We start from the raw sequence: 24,135 nt of genomic DNA, 5'->3' as shown, positions 1-24,135 counted from the left end.
CATTGTCGTACAAAGAAAGATACCCCTAGACAAATCAGAGCCGAGTACGGAGTTCACCGAACCTCGAGTGTGGAGGTAAGTGTGGCGGCCCAGGCAAGTAAACATATTGGAGAAAAGAATATCATGATAAGTGGCGCAATAAGACTCTGTGGTACCTTATGAGCTTGAACCTAGAACCTAGAAAGATAAGTAAGGAAACTCTCCACTTATGAAGGACCTTTTCTTTAGTTCAGCATTACTTGGCCCAAAGCTGTTATTTCTTTCAATGATCATGATGTTAGTAATAATTCTTCATCTTCCTCTTACCCCTTTTGCCTCACAGCGTCATGGTTGCCTCTATCCACTCCTTCCATCTCTCCCGTTCCCTTGCCATTCTCTTCAATTCTCTTATTCCTTTTCCTTTCTTTTGTCCTATTTCTTCTATTCCTTTTTCGAATGTCTTCCGGGGTCTACCTCTTGTTCTCCTTCCCTCTGTTCTAGCTTCTATAAATTGTTTTGCTTTTCTATCTTCGTCCATTCTTACCACATGTCCGAAAAATTTTAATTGTCTTTGTGTCAGTTTTTCTTCTATCGGCTTCTGATTTAATTCTTCTCTGATTCTTTCATTACGTATTCTATCTCTTCTCATCTTACCAATTATTCTACGGAAGCATTTCATCTTAACTGTCGTTATTTTTCTTCTTTTCCTCTTACTGGCCAGCTTTCACTTCCATATAGTAGAATTGGTTCCACTACTGACTTATACACTTGTAGTTTAGTTTTGGTGTCTATTTCCCTTTTTCCAAAAATGGTCTGGCTTAGTTGTTAGTAGGCATTATTAGATGTCCTTACTCTATTCATCACTTCCTCTTCTATTCTTCCTGTCTGCTTTATGATTGTTCCCAGGTACTCATATCTTTCTGTCTGCTCCAGTTCTATTCCATCCCATGCTATATGTATTATTTCTATTATCTCTTCCACTCTTCCTATTTGCATCACTTTGCTCTTACTTGCGTTTGCAGTCATTATTTTAGCCTTTAGCACTTCTACCCATTCTGTAACCGCCTCTTGTAGCTTGTTCTCTGTATCTGCTATTAGTATTATGTCATCTGCATATACTAATGCTTGGCAATGTATCGGTCTCATATTCCAATTACCCACTTTTGTTCTTGCTGTTCTTCTCTTGCATATCTTTAGAACTTCATCCATAAATACTATAAAGAGTAGGGTTCAAACTATCTCCCTGTTTCACTCCTTTCTCCAACTTAAATGTGTCTGACATCTTTCCTTCCAATCGTACTATTCCTTCTACTCTTTTATATGTTGATTTTATTACTCGAATGAGTTTTCCTGGAATTTTTCTTTTCTCTTATATTACCCATATTTCTTCTCTGTGTACAGAGACAAAAGCAGCCTTTAGATCTAAAAATGCTACGTTCGTCTTTTTTCCTTTTTCTAAGTATTTATCACATATTGTTTGGATGGAATACATGTGTGATCTTGTGTTTGTCTCCCAGAACAAAAAGCAGCCTGTTGTTCTTCCATATCCTATTCTATCTCTTTTCTTAGCCTTACTTCCAATATTTTTGAATACACCTTAAGTGCCATGGTGGATAGACATATTGCACGATAGTTCTCACAGTTGGTTGAGTCTCCTTTTTTATTCACTGGTATAATAATCTTATTTTCCCATTCTACTGGTAATTTTTCTTCTCTCCAGATCTTCTGATACAGTTTAGTCATTGCTCCCAATAGTGTGTTTCCTCCATATTTTATATATTCTGGAGCTATTTCATCTATTCCTGCTGCCTTTCCATTTCTTACTCTTTTCACTGCTTCATATACTTCTCCTATTTCAATTTCCTTTACTATTTCTCCTATCTCATTATCATCCTCTTCTTTATCCTGCTCTTGTATTCTTCTTCTACTTCTTCCTATTTTTTGTCTATTCTGATTCCAATCCTCCCGTCTGCTGTTACCATGCCTTCTTCCTTTTCAAATTTACTTTCAAAGTATTCTTTCCATGTTTTCAATACATTTTTAATTCGCGTTTCTAGAATATTTACTTTGTTTCTTACACTTCTTACTCTTCTTCCATCTTTTCCTTTTATTCCATTTATTATGCACCAAAATCCTTTCTTATTCTCTTTGTATTGTGATTCCATTTGTTCTCCAAATTCTTCCCATGTTTGGCTCTTTGCTTTTCTCACTATTATTTTAGCTGTGTTTTTCTCTAAATAATCTAATAGGTCTTCATCTCTTTTTGAATTGATATATTTTTCCATGCTTTTTCTTTCTCCTGTACTGCCTTTTTCACCTCTTCATTCCACCATCTGTTTTTTTTCCTTCCTGTATTTACTCTTTTCTTCCCACATACCTCCTCCGCTGACTTGAGTATTACATCTTTAATTTTTTGCCACATTTCCTCTACATCTTCATCTTCAAATGTTTCTTGGATTAGTCGTTCTCCTACTTAATTCTGATATTCTTGTTTTTCTCTTCTTTCTTCAACTCTCCTTTTTTATTTTGTAATAGGTCTTTTTATTTTCCTTCTTCATCCCTGTGTAAAACAGTGTTTCCGCAACCAGCAGCCTGTGGTCGGTTCCAAGTTCTGCTCCTCTTATTAATTGTATGTCTCGGATACGTTGTCTTATTTGTTGTGGGTATATTATATAATCTATGATCCTTTTGGCATTTCTTCCTTCGCCTTCAAATGTTACTTGATGTATTGTTTTATGTTTGTAGAAAGAGTTTCCTATCAGCATTGTATTCTCTATGGAAAAAGCTATGATTCTCTGTCCATTTCCGTTTTTAATAATTTCTCCTCCATATTTTCCTAGTGCTCCGAATCCACTCAAGTGATCATTTAACACTCTTCCATTTAAGTCTCCCATAATTATAACTTTTCTTCATCCTCTTTCTGCTTTCTCCAATTTTGATTGTAATTCTGTGTAGAATTAATTCTTCCATGTTTCTCACATTAGCATCTTCGGTTGGTGCATATACTTGAATCAGTGTAATCTTTTCTTCTATGTTTATGTCTAGAGTTATTATTACTGAATTTACTGGAACCCAGCTGATTACTCTTTCTATTTCTTCTGTTACTATAATTCCTACTTCCTCTTTTGCTCTGTTTCCAACTGGAACTCCTGAATATCTCAATACATTTCCTCCTTCAAGCATATTTCTCCATTTCCTTTCTTCTTTACTTCGCTTATTCCAAGTATTTTTTCATTTCCTTGATTACTTCTACTTCTTTACCATTTAATGTTTTGATATTCCAGGTTCCGATTTTCGTTTCCTTATTCTTGCGTTGTCGTCTTTGTGAGATCTGTCCGGGGTTTCTGAAGCATTCAATTCTTCTCTGAATCATCATCTAGCCCTATGCGGGTGATTAGCCCAGTGATACGGGGGCCTTTGGGTGTTTAGTCCTTTCAGCCTCAAAGCCATGGCTGGTTTTCTGTCGGGGTTTTCTCCCTTAGCCTTCTGAGGATCCCTATTCGGCACTAGACTGCGGTTCTCCCAATTTTAACTACTTGGGAATGTAGTGGCTCTTCCGCCATCTGCGCCGTACCAAAGGACTCCTTCTCCGCCGCATCTGCCGTTGGGGTCTTCGCCGTTACCCTAGCTATGGGCCCTTACCAGGTGCTACCATCTGGAGCCAGATGGACCAAGGTTTTTTTGAGGTGTTACGCCTCTAGGTCTTCCGCCTCCGCCGCCATTGAGATGACCATCCATCTTCTTCTGCCTTTGGAGCCGTTAACCCGCTCGGGATCCCGTGGGTGCCTCTCCACATACTTAGTAATAGTAAACCCCCCTGGGGGGAGTAATAATTATTAAAATAATATGAAAAAAAGAGAACTACTACTCCTACCTCTAGAATAACAACAAATGAAATAAAATTAAACAAATTAAATTTAATTAAATTAAATAAGGAATGAGGAGATCCGACAGACAGTGGGTGTGGTGAAGCTCCAGGACAGGATAGATCAGGCACAGATGAGATGGTTCGAACACATGAAGAGAATGGATGCAGAAGGACTACCAGTAAAATCTTACCATACACAAGGAGTGGGAATAAGGCCAAGGGGGAGACGAAGATGTCTGTGGAAAGAGCAGATAGCGGAGAGTGTTAGGAGAAGAGGACAAGATTGGAACACCGTGGAAAGAGAGGAGTGGTGGAAGAGCAGGAAAAAATTGAGAGGCTTGACTTCAATGCTGACCCAGCCAGAGGCAAGAAACGGTAAAGGATCATGATGATGATAAATCAAAAATAAATTACAACTAACTCATATTCTATTAATTTGCCCTTCGAAAACAAGTATGAATTATAAAATTTTATTTTGATAATATGTACCTGATATACTGATGTTATGCCTAACTTATAATAAACAGGTATGAATATATAGCAGACAATTGGATATGTCAAAATAGTAGAGTATATAGTCTCCCATAGTGTACATCCCCGATAGAACAGTTCCGCTGGATAGCCTGAAAGAAAAGAACAACAACAATATTTTGTCATATTTTATATTTGTAATCTTGTCAGGTATGCATTTCTGGTTTCACAAAACAGAACTCGCAAGATAGATTAAAGTAGGTATGCTAGCACAAAGCTCAAGAAGCAGCAAGTGTAAAACAAAGATTTACACTGTGACTTCTTGTTTACAAAAGAAGATGGCTGAAGATGCAATGTAGCCAATGTAACAAAAACTCCCATCTGAGTTGTGCAGATTTTCCTCTAATGAAAGGCCCAGTACTCATTTGAAATAATTGAAGTGCTGACTGTGCAAACAGAAAGACAGATATAATAGTCTGGGAGTGAAGTAACTATTGCAAACTATGCTCTAGAAAATGGAAGAAGACATATGATAGACAAAAACAAGAGCAAATGAGAAATGAACAAAGAAGGAGGACATGGAAGAACAATATAGAATTAGAAAGGACAAACGATAACAACAAGAAAGAACCAGCAACAGAAACAAGAACAAGATAGAACCAGCCACAGAAACAATAACAAGAACATATGACACAGGAAGAGAAAGAATTATGGAAGAGGAAGAAATATGAGTTGATGAGACTGATGGGTCAAGATAACAAGGATTTGCTGAAACAGATAGAAGATGAAAGGAGAGAATGCAGATAAATTAGGTATACTCTGAAATAAATAGAGAGAGCACAAGATAAAACTAGTTGCCGACTGAGGCTTAAATTCAAAACTGACACAAAAGGAAAATTTTGAATGAGGGATCTGTTCTGATAGAACTGACAGAAGAGAAAAGAACAGGAGAGGTAAAAGAGGAAAACACAGAAAGGTAATTGGAGGAAAGGGGGAGTGGGGTCAGGTAGAGTACAAGGTACCATGAATCTACTTAAGGACTTGGAACTCAATAAAAGAAAAAGAAGAAAAATAACTCGTTGATGTTAGTGATAGAGACAGTTAAATAGATAAGGAAGTCGATAGACTGGGCATTATGTTGCAGAGATGGGAGATGAGAGTCCTCTTGAACTAGTCATGTGGAACTACAACTGTAGATTACACTGAATATACAGGGTGTTTCGTAAGTTCGTTTACAACGCTTGGGAGGTGAATGTACGAGTGAAAATAAGGTGGAAAGTTCATGTAACGAAATTCCGGAAACGGCTTTGTTGCCGAGTTATTGACGTTTGAAAACGTGGGAAAATGATTTTCCGAAGTGAATAATGGCAAAACGGGTTTAGAGAAGTCGTCGGTGTTGGGCTGTCCACTAAGAAATTGGGTATGCTCTTGTCAAAAAATCGCGCGGCAATGTTGTGCAATGTCGGCGCAAGGGATTCCCCATAGGACGCGAACGAAGATGTTGACGGGAGTGGGGTGGGTGTGCGTTCTGCGTGAGCTGGTATCGACGAAAATTGGTATGTGTTGAATGGCACCAAAAAACAAAGAAAATTTCCTGAGCAAAGGGCACCATGACGTAAAAACGAAAAAAAAGAACTGTCACATGTTGCATACCCTGAAGGGCAGATGGGTGTTCGTGTGATCTGACGTTAAGTACCACATTTCCCGCTAGGGGCGCCAACAGTGTAGGTTTCCTCATGAAGGAGCGCACGTGTTTGTGCCATTCGTGCTTCAGGTGATGTGCCAGCAGCAGGTTGTTAAACATTCACGGTTGAATGGAAAGACGTGAGGTTCTTGGACAGTGGTGTTGGGCAAACATTTGACCTAGCAGTGTTACGTGTTATTTCTTAGCCACAGCCCATCGTGTTCTGTGAAGTGTACTAGTGTTAACGGCCATAAACACTTGTAGCCCGGTGTAAGGAATGGCTGCATACACGTCCCAAAAGCCGGCGGACATGCATCTGATTTGTGGGAAGGCTGGAGGTAATAGCCGTGCTGCAAGGCGTCTGTATGGGGCACGTTCTCCAAATAGGGTTTTACCATCGCACACCTTATTTCAAACTGTAGACACTCGACTTCGGGAAACAGGATCAGTGTTGCCATCTCGTAGAGAAGTTGGACGACCGCGAAGTGTGCGAACACGACGGTTTGTGGAAGATGTGCTAACTGCAGTGATGGATCATCCAGGCACCAGTACGCGCGCATTAGCCCACGAACGAAACACTTCCCATGTGAATGTGCGGCGAGTCCTGGAAGAAGAGAGGATGCACCCGTACAAATTGAAGAAAGTGCAAGAACTTTTACCTCGGGACTTTGGCCCATGAGGAATTTTGCCAATGATTTGTTCATTAACTATCCCCAATTTTCAGAATACGGTACTATGGACTGATGAGGCTATCTTCACGAAAACTGGTGTGTTCAATAGTAAAAACAGTCATGTGTGGGAACATGAAAATCCACATGCACTGCTAGTGGCACATCATCAGCAAAGATAAGCAGTGAATGTGTGGTGCGGGATACTGTATGACCATTTGATTGGACAGTACATTTTCCCTGTTCGCCTATGTGGGCCCACTTATCAAGCATTTCACAGTGAGGTTCTGCCTAAACTACTAGAGGACGTTCCCTTGGCACTGAGACAAAGACTGTGGTTTCAACATGACGGTGCACCCCCACATTTCGATCGGAATGTGCGGCATTTCCTCAATACCATATTCCACAACCAGTGCATTGGCAGGGGAGGGCCTGTGCCATGACCACCTCGATCGCCTGATATTGAGCCCCTGGATTTCTTCCTCTGGGGAGAGATGAAACGCCTCGTTTACGAAACACCTGTCATGTCAGCCGAGGACCTCGTTGCCCGTATCAATGTAGCTGCAGCATCGATAACAGAAACGCCGGGGTTGTTGGGTCGCACTAGACAATACTTGATTCACCGTTGTCGCCTCTGCTTGGAAGTACATGGTGGACACTTTGAAAACCGTCTGTGATGAGGTTCCGTTCACATCTCCATTAAGCATACTGTGTGCCCTTCAGGGTATGCAACCTATGACAGTTCTTTTTTTTTCGTTTTTACGTCATGGTGCCCTTTGCTCAGGAAATTTTCTTTGTTTTTTGGTGCCATTCAACACATACCAATTTTCGTCGATACCAGCTCACGCAGAACGCACACCCACCCCACTCCCGTCAACATCTTCGTTCGCGTCCTATGGGGAATCCCTTGCACCGACATTGCACAACATTGCCGCGTGATTTTTTGACAAGAGCGTACCCAATTTCTTAGTGGACAGCCCAACACCGACGACTTCTCTCCACTCGTTTTGCCATTATTCACTTCGGAAAATCATTTTCCCACGTTTTCAAACGTCAATAACTCGGCAACAAAGCCGTTTCCGGAATTTCGTTACATGAACTTTCCACCTAATTTTCACTCATACAATCACCTCCCAAGCGTTGTAAACGAACTTACGAAACACCCTGTATAGTTCATACCATATGCGAACTGGACTTTTCCATGATATTCAAATTAACGTTGTACGAATTCAAAAACACAGTTTGTACCTCTTGAATTCTTATTTCGCTTGAAATGATACTTTACAAATTAGTCTACATTATAAACATGAAATCAATATTCCTACCAAACAAAAACGAATCAAATTCAACAACTTTTAAATCATTGACATTGATGCATCGTTCTTGAACTTAGTGGGTCTCTGTTAATTTATGATCATATGTTCGTACAATAGGAAATATATTAAAAAAAATATTATTTGTGAGTGTAGAAGAGAGTCACAAGCCTCAACCTGAAACCAATGAACCTACGGATGAAAGGAGCATCCAAAGGAAATTGAGGAACCTGAATCGCAGTTCTTCTGGTTATTGTTCCACCGTGTCCTCTAGCTCGAAAGAACAGATTGGAGCACTTTTGGCATATGCAGTTGCTGTTTACGCGCTTGCCCAACGTTGACCTTTCTAGTAGAAGCCACGTGGTAATGTCGCTATCTACTGTCGAGTGCAAGTCCTCGGGAAGCCACGCTACACATAAGCTACCTCGAGAATGCACAAACATGTACGTGCATCACACTACTTAGTACAATGAAAACTAGATATCATTATATTCCTTAAGAAGACATAGAAAATGGAGAATTAAACTACAAAGTGACTGCATATGTCACGTGCATACATAAGCTCTGCTTCACTTCTTCCTATTTGCTCTTAGCTGTCTGGCAGATGATATTTTTTCCCCTTCCAATTGGCACAGGGACTGTCGAACGATTGCTAGCGCTGGAAAGGTAACAGCTTGGACCTAAAGTGGCATAGTTCAAGGGCGACCAGAACGTGATATAGACCCAGGACTGCGAGGTACGAAGGATGGAATCAAGGACCTAGAATCAGTTCAAGACTTTCACGATATCCGATATTAATGTTCTATCGACGTTTGTTGGAGAAATCAGTAGCGTTTGAGCTTAAGGATACCAAGAGAAATTTAAAACTCACATGGAGCTCATGAGCATCTCTATGCTATGTAGGTTGAAGATTTTGCACCGCTCAGGGTAGGACAAGCAAAAGCTTGGTATAATGCAAACGAGAATCCTTGAACATATCTGTGCTTGGTTTTAGAAGCAATATATGTAGTTCCACGAAAGCAAAGCTAAGATAGCTGCAAACACTAAGGATATGAGATACTTCCCAAGCAGTGGAGGCATATTGCTCGGAACACAACGTTTTGGAATTTGGTGGAACATGTTGACCAAACTGAGGTTCTAATAGTTATTTGCTAACTGCGGCAAAGAGTACGTTAGCTTTTTCTCAATCGAGATCCAGTTAATGTATACCAACTTGCTTGGTTTAGTTTCACGATATGTGGCGTAGCGTTATTGAATGCCAATACGCCCTTCGTTCCCTGATTTAAAATGGGGAAAATTGCTTGAATGTTGTAAATAAAAAGTAAAAACATTACTAATTACAAGGGTTGGATAAAAAGTAATGGCAACACTGCTGTCCCGTGAAAGGGGTGAGTCACAGCGCCACAAGCGTTTCGTGGCTGATAAAGGTATGTCAGACGAGGAAGTATAGTGAGTGGGAGCGATTGTATGTTATTCAGTCAAAAACAGCAGCGCTCTGAAGCAGAGGACGAGAGTGCAAGCGCCCTAACAATATGTTTAGGCAAGGAGAACAACGTCTCTCAGGCAGACGGTCAACGCAGCCTACTTCTGCACCTTCTTGCAACACCACGTTCGTCTCGCATTAAGAAGGAAGCGACGGCACGGTGTCCCATCATCCTGCTTGACAATGCAAGGTGTCACACTGCGAACAATGTGACGGCGCTCCTGCATAACTGGTAGTGGGAGGTACTGGAACATCCGCCGTATTCACCGGTATGAGACCGTGTGATTACGACCGTTTTGTCAAAATGAAGGAACCACTGGACGGGAAGCACTACGACATGCGCGAAGCCATCATACGTGCTATAGGGCGGTCACTGCGGGACATCGACAGAGATGGACGCGCTGACGGTGTACGACGCCTTCCATACGTGTGACAGAAGGTCGTAGAGATGAGGGGCGATTACTTTGAAGGAATGTAACACGTGCTCTTCTGCCAATACAGTCAAGTACCAATTATACCAGTGTTGCCATTACTTTTTATCCAAACCTTGTATATACATGTTTGAGCTGTATGGCATTATAATAGCTATTTATCTCGGTATGCCTACAACGCTCCACTAAACAGCTCTCGTTGAAGCATTTTTCTAATCCCTTTGCTGGCCGGTAGGTTTGGTATCCAGGACTCTGCCTCTCTGGAGGGAAAGCTTGGATCTCTACAGCTCGCGCGAAAGGCTCTCTTTGACACCGGCGTACGGAGCACCTGATTGATTCTAGGGCTCGTGTGACCCTTCTTGCCTGCCGATGCAGACGACAAACGTACCCGGTTCTTCGCGCTCGTGCTGTGTGATGCTACAATACGCAATATGACTCAATGAACTTTACAAAACTCAAATATGCCACTTCTTTGTGACGAACATCGATGTTCATTAAAAACTTGAAAGACAACACAGTTTTCTTCAGAGTTTTCAGTCCTCTTAGTATGAAAGGTTAGTTCTGCCTGTGGCTGCCGGAAAACTAACATATCAGAAAGTTTATTTGTTCGTTAATATTTAAATCCATTATATTTTGTCAATGAAAATGTTTAGCGTCCGTTTCAAAACTCTTAATATCGAATTATCTCTGAACGATATTATTTTAATATATTTACCAGGTTCTTTTTGAGACAACGTGATGCATGACAGACAGTAGTCTGAATTACTAATCTGCACTACTGCGTCAGTAGAGTGTATGTACGATAGATTGCTCATGCGCCGATCTCTGTGGCGGAGTGGTTAGCATGGGTATTCATTGAGAGTGTCCCTTCAACTTTATCAGTTTCATCACTATAATATTCATCTTCGCGATTAGCCAAAAGTAGCACAAAGACGAAGTAGATAAACCAAATCAATCAATAATTAGATCATTCACAATGATAATGCGTCTACTATTGTTCTAGAAGTGCTTGTCTTTCAGGTATGTTTTTTAATGACTTGCGTCATGTCGAAAGGTTTCCTTGTTTAGCTGAGTGTGCTGAAATATAGTTTGTTATGCATGTACTATATTTTGGGCAAATACTCCGAATAGCGTAGCGTATTCTGAAGAATAATCTAATAAAAAGAAAAGGCTATAAAACACCAGCCTTCCAAACCTTTGTTGCATAGTGAGGCATCTAATTTGCTAGCTTTAAGGCCGTACTAAAGGCAATTTTGTGGTAATGTTTCGATAACAGATGGCAGCACCGTTTGCCATGGCAACCGAGGGCCATGTTGCTAGATCTCCGCGTAAATATAACCAAGGTAGATACATACAGGTAGGTCGATTAGGGTACTCGAAGAGAGATGACGCCATATTGGTTAGAGGTGAGTTAGTGAATAAAAAATAGTAGTAAATTAGGGAAATTTATAATCATGAGATTTTAGTTAGTTAGTATGTTCTTCTTACAGAAATAAGCGATATATCATCAGTGGAAGGTAGTAATAGTCGAAATATTAATATAAAATCCGTTGTTTTATATTAAGTATTTGTTTTAATATTTAGAACGCAGAGAAGAAAATGCAATAATGAGTGTAGTTAAATATTAATATAAAATTCGTTGTTTTATGTTCAGTATTTATTTTAATATTCAGAACGCAGAGAAGAAAATACATTAATAAGTGCAGTTAATTCAAACACGAAACGGGCCAAGTGAGGTCAGTGGAGATCAGGGGGCCGAGCCCCCGCAGGAAATCTTATCAGTTTACACTGGATAAATTAGTTTTTTGGCTTCTTGAATAATGTGACGATAATTTAAGGAGAGTAGTTATCGAGGCAAGACGGAGAATCTTCTATAACCCTTTTATTGACAATATTGCACGTAAACTTTTCATGCGTTTTCATTGTTGTTGTCGCAGCGAGCGCAATCATTGTGTTAAGATTTGTCATCATTTGGGAGCTGCACAACAAAGCGTGCCACGAGTAGGACGATTCTTTGTATTATTTATTCTTTGGAAAGCGGAAAAGGAAACGTTCTTAAATAAGAGCTGGGGTCGAACCACTGGTAATATTAACGAAACGTTTTACCTGCGGAACATTCTAGAATATAATGAAGACGTAAATACCCGGCTTCAATTTCCCGGTTGATCAGTGCAACAGAATCTGTTAGTAATTCGAAAATGAAGAGTACTAGTGAGACAATTTCCCGTAAACTACCGAAGTCTACTTCTAGTTCGTGTCCAAAGTTGAAGATATTGACGTCTGTGGAACTCTAGGATCCTCAATGTAGTGCTAGTTCGGGGCATGAGCAGAAGAGATCGAAGGTCTAAAGTGAATATTTCAGGAGTACCGGATATTGGGACGGTTTATTAAGACATAAATAAGTTGCACAGATCAACTGTAATTTTATTTGTGCCCGGGCCAAATTTCGTGTATGCAGTCCGAGACTTTCATGGGATAAAAATGACTTTTATTTAAGCCAACTGGGTTCGACCCACACTCAAACACTTAACCACTACAAAGGGACAACCTAAAATTATATAAATGTCGAGAAGAGAAAGCAGGAAGATGTTGGATAGGTCGATATTTTAGCGGAATTTTCAGGCTCTGCCAGGACCCGAACCAGGGTCTCTGGCATGTCGTGCCGTTGGTCTACTGGCATACCCAGGATTTTCGAAGGGGGGGGGGGGTAACGTATACTTTTTTTCGGTAGTCAGTCTTCATTTTGCCATCTTTCTCTGCCTTTGACGGTCATTTTTTTTAAAGAAATACTGGGCCAATGGAGGGTTATAACCCCCATCACGCCACTGGAGATAAATGAGTGAGCATTTTATCATATTGGAAGTCGAAATATTAGATGTGTTGGGAACGGAAGGGTTTTTCACTGTGCATTAATTGTTTCTCGATCCAGCTGTGTTCGAGAAGACATCCTTTGTTTCGTGCCGATATATGACAAGACTGCGGAAGCTGTGACGGACAATTTTGAACACTTGCGAGTGCTTAGGCCTGAATATGAACAATTTGGTGGGTTTCAGCTTTTATAAGAGCTGCATACATGGGAAGACAAAACACATTATTGGTGTTCAGGCTCGAATCAGGGAGAAATATTCGAGAACTGTGTGCATCCAGTTCACAGCCCACAGTTTAAATCTCGCATCGTCGAGTGGATTGTCCATCCATTGTGTAACAGCTTCGTGAAGACACTTAAAAACACCAAAGATGTTTTGATGCCTGATGAGAAGAAACGGACAAACAATTGATAAAAATGGCAGCCTTAAACGGTGGCTACTATTTAGGGGACAGTTGCTCCCCATTTTTTTTCCTCCGCACTATGGCCTCTTAATGCCAGGCCTTGTCTACCAAGAGAAAGTAAACTTTCCTTGCCCGCCCCTCCCCGCTTTGCCACCAAAAGGGCACCACTGGCCTTAAATATACACCTGTGAGGTTCTATCTATACCCCTTAAAAATATATTATCACCCCCCCCCCCGAAAGAAATTTCTGGATACGTGCCTGCGTTGACTGTACACTTCATTTTGTATGACAGTACTTTCTACTTTTGATTGGAGACTTTATACTCTGTCCCAACTATCTCTGCTGCAGCAAGGCTGCACATAGCGGCAGAGAAGGGGGTGGGGTATCGAGTACAGAGCAGTACACGAAACTGCGAAAACTGGTAACTAGAGCAGCTTTCCGCCGTTCCGCGCAATCCCGTTCCCTCTCACGTGTTCATTGGTAGAGTCGTCTACTTGCGCAGAGACTTGCTTTCGTTCGCTTGCTCCAGCGAAGTACTTTTCTTGTGTGTGGAGCGACCGTTCAAAATATTCTTGGGTAGAACGCAACGCAACACACCGTTCTTTCATTGTTGAAATGCCATTTGCAAGATATTATTTTCCGCACCCTGTATTAGTAAAATGAAATTAAAGATAAAACACATTTTCAATTTTTTCAATTATAAACATTGTTGAAAAATGCTTAAAAGTATTAATGTTAATTTTTCCACAAGGCCGTAAATTTCAGTTTCCTAATGTATTTTTCTTGCAGAATTCCAATTGATACAAAAAAGTGTTCCATTTTCTCAGGATGACGATAAGACCAAATAATCTTTGCTTATTGTCAATTGTGAATATTCGTCTGACGAAGACCCTGTTAGAGGGTGGAAACGTTACGTTTTTATGTATCGGGACACTGAGGGACGAGGTCCTCCAGCCTCCTCTCGCCACTCACACTACGCAACACTCTCTCTTGGTATACTTTTGCGTAGATTGCTTATCATAGCTGTTACAAGAGCGGGAAGTGTCCCGTTTTGGATTGGAATATGGAAGAGGATTCGAGTATTTGTAGAGAGAAGTTTCTGACCTTAGTGCCTATTAATAAACCAAGGTGTGTATATATGTTTGTGTTTTCTAAGATTATTGTACTTGAATAGGAATAAATATAATAAAAGAGAAGTATATACAGAATATGAATATAAAATATAACAAACAAAATCATATATATGTTTGACCAGTGTTTCCAAAATTTCTAAATTGACTTGTGTATATGTTAAGGATTTCGTTGGTGCTGATTTTCAGCTTGAAATTCTTAGGGAAATTTATAATGATCAATATAATAAAATACTAACTTGGAATATATGATATTATCTAGTACATTTATTGAGTAATATAGGTCCTTAGACCTTAAGCCTCCCAAAGGAACAGTAGTTGCAAGTATCTGGTCTTCCAGAAGTAGGACGTTCCAAAAGCTTCTTCTTATTTTGCTTTCAAGGAATTTAGACTATCTTCTTCATTAAGAATAAATAATGAATAAGTAATGAAAGATAAATTTTATATATATTAAATAATTAGAACATACCAAATTATAAGTCCTTAGACCTTGAGCCTCATAAAAGAATCAAATGAAATGGACTTCCAGAAGAGAAGGAAGTTCCAAGGGTTTCTTCTTCATTCCATAAGGTTGTGGTCATCTTCTTCATTCTTCTTAATGATTCTCATCATATCAAAGTTCACACTATACCAGTTCCCAAGTTTCCATTATTCAATTCGCGTCCATACAGAGTCAAATCTTGATACAACCATACTTAATTCCACACTATCAATCCGTTTCACAGGAACGTCAATGTCCTCACAATCGCTAATTAGTTTCCACCAATTACCCATACGACTTTGCAAGTCACCAGTTCTTCGAACTTGCACTGCCTCTTAAGGATTTATGTATAACTTCCTTCGATTCAAGGCAGTTGGGTCCTCCTCATAATATCTTAGTTCATTTTGAGTCTGTCCATTTTCTTCAGTCTTCTATTTTGACGATGGGATCTTCTTTTGTCTGATTCGGCTACTTCTTCTTATTCCAACTTGTCGGGTGGTACTTAATGTTGAAGTCTCATTTCCTGAACTAACTCGAGATATTGATTTGTAGTCAATTTCTTCTAATGACGAAATTAGTCCAGCCCGTCTGTTAATCATGCCGAAGGTCTTGATGCTATGGATTTCCTGTGCCAGTGTGACCTCATCTAGACCCTGCCTTAATCGTGGTATCAGACTATCAGAATACTTTTTACAGCTGACTATTGCATGTTCCGGTGTTCCTTTCACCCTACATGTTAAGCACTGATCATCATTGCTAAGATTAAATCTTCGAAGATAAGTCCTATATGGGCCATGACCCGTCATGAAATGGACCATACCCCTACTTGGTTTGAAGAAGGAAAGTTTCATCCTATCCCGTACGTCCGGTATGTACTTTCTAGTCTGGGCAGATTCTTGTAGTTCACTCCACTCTTCTTGCCAAGAATTCCATAAGTGTTGTTTAATTTCTGGGATGGAATTGACCCGAGTTCCCAGCAGGTCATGTACCTTTTCTTTTAGTCCCTTTTTCCACCAGTAACAGTACGTTTTTATGTATATTTTTTTATACTATAAAAGCTTTTCTTCGTCAACATTTTAATGACATGAAAACACGGCTTAACAGTGTTACAATGCAAATTAAAGCTCAAATTACTATACTTTAAGAAAATTATTTATTTGAAGAACTTAAATTGATGTTTTAAGGCATTTTTACGCACAGAAAGGCTAATCAGGACTGGACCTACCGTTTAAAGTGGGACCCCAACCACTATGCAATGCGCCTCCACCATGTATCGAACCTCTTGAGTAGCTACAAGGCGACGACTTTACCACTACGCCATCGGGAAGGCCTTTATTTGAAAATCGGGAATAAAGGTAAACGAGCAGCAGAGTGATTGTTTGTTCGTTTCAAAATACTTAAGTACAATTTTACACATGTTGCCTCCGCACAATGTCCAAAGTCCTGTTTCACAGTTCTTCACGAATTATACTGGTTTGTTCTGCAGCTGTCTTTGGAAGTAACAGTAACATTTTCGAGTAACATTAACTGTAAACTACTTACTTTATGAAATTAGTACCTGAAATTCAGTTATTTTTCCACCTAACTAGTAACTAAGTTCAAAGTTAGTTGTACACTCCTGTTCACATAAAGTGTCACTCTTTATAGGGTCGAAAAGTTGAAGTATGTATCAATTGATGTGAACAGAAGTGTCCAATTACTATTCTTCTGTTTGTTCTGTTCCATTTTTACAATTTGTTGAATCATATCCTCGCCTGAAAGAAGGGATGAATTAGTGATTATTGAAATCGTGAGACCATGAGAACAATCTTATTTATTGCCAAGAACCAGAATGTATCTATTCCAAGTGTATTTTAAATAGAATAATTTCGACATAAGGCTATATAATCTCCAACAATCCTCATTGGTATACCACAGTTCAACAGTAATTCTAAATAATATATTGTTTGCTCAACAAAAATACAATAACATATTATTTTTTCATATTTAAGTAAAAGATGTGGATTTTATTGCCTCTGTATTTACATATAAAATATATTAACTTAGTTATAATTATATGGTTGATTGATTTAGTTTATTTTACTACGCTTTTCTGCCATTTTTGTCTAATCGCGAAGATGAGAACGAGTGATAAATGATGAAACTTATGAAGGATCACATACAAAGCATACCCATGCCGGGATTCGAACCAGAGACTCCTAACGTCGTAACGCGCTGTTCTAACCACTTTAACACAGACACCAGCAATTATAATTGAAGACTAAAATTAGTAAACACTGTAAGTGCCACAATAATTAAAACACCGTTTTCCACGTTAAACTGTGAAATGTGCCATGCTTTATAATGTGGTAAATGTGAAATGTCGCTGGTAGCCCTCTAAGTAGTTCAAAGGGCGTGTAAGGAGGTCACTAGTGTGCACGTTCTCACGGGCTGATGTGCGGAACGATGCGATTTCCCAACACTTTCGCTTTTGGCACTTACAACGTTTACCACTTTTAGTCCTCAATTATATATGAACTTAATGCTAAGTTGTTGGTGATCATCTGCGATGAAATGAATAGTGCACTTGCATTTCATGTTCTGAACCATGTCTTACAAGATATAACTAATCTAGAATAAAGTAATTGTAAAAGTAACTAAATTAGATACGTTTTGAAGCTACAGTAATTATAACTGAAATAATTTCTCAAGTGATTAACTTTGAATTACGTTTGAAAAGTAACTTTCCGAACACTGTCGATTTCTTAGATAAGATATTCAGATAAGAATTGTTACAGAAGTTTTCTAAGATACAATATGGTAATAATTACCGTTAGAATAAAATTCAAATAATTCAAAAATCATTGCATGAAGGAACTACTAGAACTATATATTCGGAATATACGTATAAATTCACATTAACATTTTTCTTTCAATGTAACTTCATTCTCCTTCTTGCCCATCCTGCAACATTATGTGGTTCTCTCATAGATGCGTATGCTTCTTGCTGTCTTGAAATCATCAATCCATTCAGAAAGCAATGAATATCCTATGATTTGGGCAAATACCCTTCAAAATTGGAACTAGCAAAAATTTCAAGGAATGTGTGCTCTAACTTGACAGATAAGACAAACAAGTTATACGATTCCCATTATTTTCAGTTTCTCAAATATACCGTTCCCAATTGCTGACTACTTGCAACCAGATATTAAGAAGTCTTGCAACATCATTTCTTGAGTATATTTTGGACTCTTTATATCTTGTAAACCATCACCATCCAACCATGTAAGTGCAAATTGTGAACAGTTCAAACAATCCACACAGACGATTTTGATTCCATAGAAGCATATCCACAAACTTCCACGGTATTGGGTTGCCATTGTTGGTCAAATCTGTTGTCCTTTTTACAAATTTCAAGGTATTCTTAGAAGACACATCAAATAGATTCTCAAATGTTCATCTGCAAAAGGAGAAAATAAAAATATTGTTAATATGGTGTATGAGGCTATGAACTTAACAAAGATGAAAAAAATGTAACATTGTTACAACCACAGACAAGTTGAGTTAATAATAAAATGAAAACAACTTAGAGATGTTGTGTAAGTGGATGTGAATACAATTAATCTAAACTGCACCATAATGGTTAACGAAGTGGTCCTTTTATAACAGAGTTATAGAAGGTTTGATTCACGGTATCAACTCACTTCAGTGACTCAGATCTATCCTTACAGTGCATGTTAAATATGACCATAGGCGTGCGCAGACCCTTTGATTAGCGGGGTTGGGGGGGGGGGGGGCAAAAGCCTTGAAAGTTTAGTCGGGAAAGAAAAACTTCACTTTATCTCACTGTTTTAGTTCTATTGCATTGATGGATGTGTATATGATATATTATTTATATACATTACATAATCAATTCATCCGCCCCATAACAAACCAATAGCAAAAATGTTATAAATTGTCTCTGAAATATGCGCGCTCCTTTTCCTCCAAACCAAGCTGTTACAAGAGCTACTGTGTGAAGTACTTAATTGTTCTTCCACTGTCTCTGGTAATTTACAATGTACTACAGAAAATAAATCGCTAGGGAAGCGAGGAAGAAAATTTTACGATCCAAATTTTTGCAAAGTGAAAACTGTATTGATTTAATATGGCGCAAAAAAAATCACGGGACTCCATGGCGTTCTCTTTTACAATTTTTCTCATTCAGATTGTTCAGCGTCCAGGGACAACTCCCCCCGTCCCCTAGCTATGTCTATGAACTTGACAAGACTGTAAGAAAAGCAGATATTGCGAGCGAACCGAGCAAGAAAATTTTAAGAAATGTATTTTTGTTTGTATATAAAATTTGAAGTCGAGGGGGCAATTTCCCCTCTGTGCCACCCTACAAGTGCTCCTGGCCGTCTGGATGCTAGAAAGACGTGAAAACTAATTCCATTTTGAGTATCCTATTGTCCTGTTATTCTTAATTTCTGCTAGTTTTACTTTCTCTTACTTGAATGTTTGCCCTCCTAGAATTGATTTCTGTCCAAGGTTGTGAAAAGGCAATGCCCCTCTACCTCCTTGTGGTTGCGCCACTGCAACCTCTTCCCCGTAGTTGCTTTGAATTTTCATCGGCTTGAAATTCTTCATTTTCTCCAATAATATCGTTTAATAAGTCATAAGATTCCTCTACACTAAATTTCTAGTTGAAAGTATAATAATGTAAGGGCATGGAACGTCTAGAAGGGGGGGGGGCAAGGATTACCACACCTCCCTCTTCGAAAACAAATATCTACCTAAAAGTATATATTTCACACGTATAATTTGATTTCAGTCATAGTAATTTACATTAATTATTATGTAATGGAGGGACGCAAGTATGCGGTAATTTCAAATTCAAGTGGTGTTTTTGAGGGGGCAGCACTATTATCGGGGTAATATGCCCCACGGAAAAATATCTTGCTTGTCCCTATGTGGAAAAAATCTGCGAACGTCCGTGAGTCCCCCTTGCCCCCCCCTTTCCGCACGCCTATGAATATGACTTGGACTTCAGTAGGTTATTGAATCAAATATTCGTAACATAATCTGGACAAATTATGATTTCTCTGAAAATCAATCAATCTTACCCACAAATAAATGATTGGCCTTGCACTTGTAAAATATGTGAACTTCTAATATTTACTAATCTATACTAATTTGTAAATTCTCAGTAAACACGCAAACTATTGTTTGGTAGACTGTTAGGACTTTACTCTTTTAGCTGTTAGGGTGTACTTTTACACTTTAAATACATAAAGCTTGAACTTATTGAAAATGTTGCACTACCATTACAAGGCGTTCAAAATTATGAAAGACGAGAAAACCGAAGTGTTTTATACAGCTTACGAAACCGGTTTTCTGGTCTGATTCTCTGAAAGGAGCTAACAGAACGTTGTCCAGAACTTGCACAAAATTCGAGGATCTCACATTAAATCTATTCCAATCCAACCTAACAGCTTAACCCACTTATTGCATTTAACATTTGCGAGCTTTATGAAGTGTGTTCAAGTTTCAAAAACATAAAAGAGAAAATTCTTGTTCAAAACAGGCCAGAAACGTCTCGTTTCAACCTTGTACAAGGGCAAAGTGAAACTATAATGAACGACTGATTTGTAATACAAATTCCGATGTACGTACATTTGAATAGCACCAGTGAAATACGAAAATAATCTCCCAGGAACGATAGTAGAGCATTTTGTGCAATATCGACTTAATGCCAGAATATAATCTATATCAAGGTATTTCATGCTCTAGTAATAATCACAAAACTGTAATATCTGCATTATGCCTAATTTAATATTATTATATTAACATTCTCTTCTGATTTTACAATTCCAAAGAATTATGAACTTCGTTTGTAAGGAAAAATGCGTGCTGCGTTGTAAAGGTTGAGATGTTGAAGCGATATTGTCACAGAAATTATATCAGAAGGTATTTCCTCAACATATAAATAAATCATTCATTCTGCACCACTCTTGCATACTGCAAACGTTTTACGTTTGATGGATTAAGCAACAAGCATTTAAATCTAAGACTTACCTTTCAGTTTTTCCGATATTTCCTTCTTCCAACATGTACTGGATTCGTTATTCTCTGGTAACTTGGTTTAACTTTCACGATTTCGACGCACTTGTATTGATCATATCGTTAGAAAACACGCCGTGAAATATCGGCAACAGTGTTGGCTAAAATCTGCACCACGGAGTATATTGCGACGAAACGCCACTTCAAAAATTTTAATGATAAGCACTACTCTCTGAAGGTACGAAATGTTTTCATTTTTTCACATAGTATTTCAGATGCTTGCGGGAAGAAGATGTGATCTTTGTTTCACTACGAAATCTTCCATACTAGTCATAAAAGAAAAAAATGCACTGGTATTGACAAAACTACCACTTCAACGCCATCTGTACGCAGAAGTTTGAACATGACTGAGACCTTTTATTTTCTGTTATTTACTTATATACCTTCAATCGTAACAAAATTATAAGGTTCACATTTTTTAGTGAATAAAACAATCTTTTATATCGGAAAATTTCTTCCTTACCGAATCTATATTAGTTGTACGGTTATATTTTCAAATTTGGACCTATGCTTTAACATGGCTTTAGAACCCCCTTAAATATACATTCATCATGTTTTATCGGAAGCCGACCGACTTCAAGCAACAAAACACAATGAGATTTTACTTTCAAATAGACAATACTTACATCGACTAATCCCATAAGTAAACTACGTATTAAGAAAGAAAGGGCGTAGTCTTTCATTGGACCTGGCGTTCCCACCCGAAATGCTACTGCTACGCCACTGGTTGCTTGTACGGATTAACATGGGGACAATGCAATAGTTGGAGGATGATTATGCAAATTATCCTAGTTGAGAGATGTTTTATGAAAGTTTTCTTAATTGAGAGGATATCATCCCCCACGTTACCATCCACCACCAGCAATTCTAGGCTTAGACACTTTACACTACTCACCTAAAAATGCTCGAATTCCAATGGATTTCCTCGACATTGAGAAAGCCATGGCGAACACAGACACGTTTCTAGCAAACACAAAATCCTTCTTGTTCTCTGCCTTGTTGAAAAACGTGTTGTACATTGCAACTAACACAGACCCAAGCAAAACCAATCCAAAGACGCAGTAGTCCCAGATCGAAAGGATTGATGTGAAACTCATTTTTATGCTCGTTCAAGAAAGTATCAGGTATGGAAGATGATGACCCTCAGTTACACAAGAAAGTGCGAACGTGGGGAAACCTAACGTATTTCTGCAAGAATGTTGCTTCACACACATTTCCTTTCTGGAATTTAATTCACTGTTTGCCATGAAGACAGTTTTTGATACGATAAGAAGACAAGAGAATAATATCGGAGTAGGTTGTAAATTAGCCACAAGTGAGAGATCCTTATCTCGTTTAAGTCGAGTCCTGAAAGTACAAATAATGAGCTCGAAGCACACATTTCACCGGAAGTTAAGTCACAACAACAATTAAGCAACGCCTGGTTCTGGAAACTAGAGATTCATGTTTACTGTTGGTCTACAACACCGAAACAGTACCATGCGAGTATGTGTGACCTTAAGAAACAGTGATTTACAGGGAGATGATAGTCAGTATTATAAACGGCCCTCAACAAGTTAACTAAATAGAAATAAATAAATTGTTCATTGATTTATTGCTTTATTTTACTTCGCTTTGTGCTACTATTGGCTAATTTGCGAATGTGGGGATGAGCGATGATATGATGAAATTCACGAATGGACACTCACAAACATTCATGCCCAAGCCGGGACTCGATCCTGGGACCACTGGCGTCGTAGCGCGATGTGCTAACCAGTCCACCACGGGGCTAACTGCATTAGCATGAATTGTTGTGACCAGTAATTATGTAGTTAATTCATAAGAATTTCCATCCATATTTTTAAATTTAAAAACTCTGCCCAAATTTCCGTTCCAGGATGATATAAACCAAAACACACAGAACTCTTAAGTCATTACTTAGCCATCAATTTGGTTACAACAATTTTAATATGTAGGCTATGTATTGACTATAGCTTGTCACGCCAACCGGTCTCCCCGCTGGCGCAGTGGTAGCGTCGTCGCTTTGTAATCAAGGGGTCCCGGGTTCGATACCCGGTGGAGGCACATAGTGGTTAGGATCCCACTTTAAACAGTAGGTCCAGTCCCGATTAGCCTTACTGTGCATAAAGTGGACTTAAAACTCCAACTCAATCAATCAATCAATTGTCACGCCAACCATGCGTGGGGGAGTGATTAGTACATCGCACTACGACGGCAGGAGCCCTGTTCTTGAATCCCGACCTACCCACCGGTATTCTTTGTCAGTGTCCCTTCTTCATCAATTTCATCTCATCATCCTCATGGTCGCGATTAGCCGAAAGTGGAAAAAAGCGACGCAAATATAACAATATCAGATTGTCACGATTATTTGGACCAGTGTACTACTGTAAGTTTTGAGCTTACGAGCTAAAATGATTGATTGATATGGTTTATTTTATTTCGCATCTTGTGCCACTTTTGGCTAATTTGCGAAGATGGGGATGAGTGATGATATGATAATAATAATAATTCCCTTTATTACATTATTACATTACATACTGAATTTGCATTATCATATAATTTAAACAATTATCAACTATAAGCAACAATCATACACAAATATACAGCTATTCAATACATGTAATAAGGGGGGAACCCCCGAAGTAAGCCCGCCTCCTCCCGCCTACATTTGAGGGTATGGTCTTATTGTCCTGGTTCCTAAAAATATACCAGGACGTCAGTTGCTCCGAATTTGACGGTTCCCCCGACTTTATTTCCTCTATTTATTACTATTTGCATTTTAAAATAGGTATAATAATAATTAATTGTAATGCTATACAAGGAATATATACATGATATAATTGATGTATACAATACTTGATGAATGGACACTCACAAACATCCATGCTCAGGAAAGGATTCGAACACGGGACTCCTGACGTCGTAGAGCGATGTGCTAATCACTCCGCCACACGGACCGGCACGAGCTAAGATCTTAACAGCTACTAGGTACCTAACGATTCTTGTGGTATTGCACTTGAGTCAGTTTAATTCATATTCTTAAAATAACACAAGTGTCACGATAAAATTTGTACTGAATTTCTATAACAGCTCAATGCCTTGGAACACTGACCAGTTTGAGAATGAGAGAAATATACTGACGTTATTCAACATGGCGGACTTTGAACCTACAGCAAATAAACTTTTGGAAATTCACCTGCCATGGTTGATGACCGGAGGAGATTTATCAACGGTACCTCATTTTAAGTTCTTATTCCCTAAGAAAAGAAACTATT

General features: G+C 38.9%; 1 protein-coding gene across 3 annotated transcripts in view; it reads right to left on the bottom strand.

Annotated features, from left to right (window-relative positions):
- The window catches only part of LOC146002805 (sodium-coupled monocarboxylate transporter 1), a 79,185-nt gene that overhangs the window by 42,243 nt on the left and 12,807 nt on the right, over positions 1-24,135 (bottom strand). For 2 of the 3 annotated variants that reach the window (XM_083140759.1, XM_083140760.1), the window contains exon 2: positions 4,337-4,470. In XM_083140759.1, coding sequence (XP_082996885.1) covers positions 4,337-4,470 — 134 coding nt within the window. Of the gene's footprint in view, positions 1-4,336; positions 4,471-21,755; positions 22,044-24,135 lie in introns of those variants that run through there. The other variant, XM_083140758.1, reaches the window with a different exon arrangement.

This window comes from Lepisma saccharinum, chromosome 19 (genome assembly GCF_977018435.1).
Source record: "Lepisma saccharinum chromosome 19, izLepSacc3.1, whole genome shotgun sequence".
Classification (NCBI taxonomy): domain Eukaryota; kingdom Metazoa; phylum Arthropoda; class Insecta; order Zygentoma; family Lepismatidae; genus Lepisma; species Lepisma saccharinum.
Note: the sequence above shows the minus strand (reverse complement) of the source record. Positions and strands in the feature narration are given on the sequence as shown.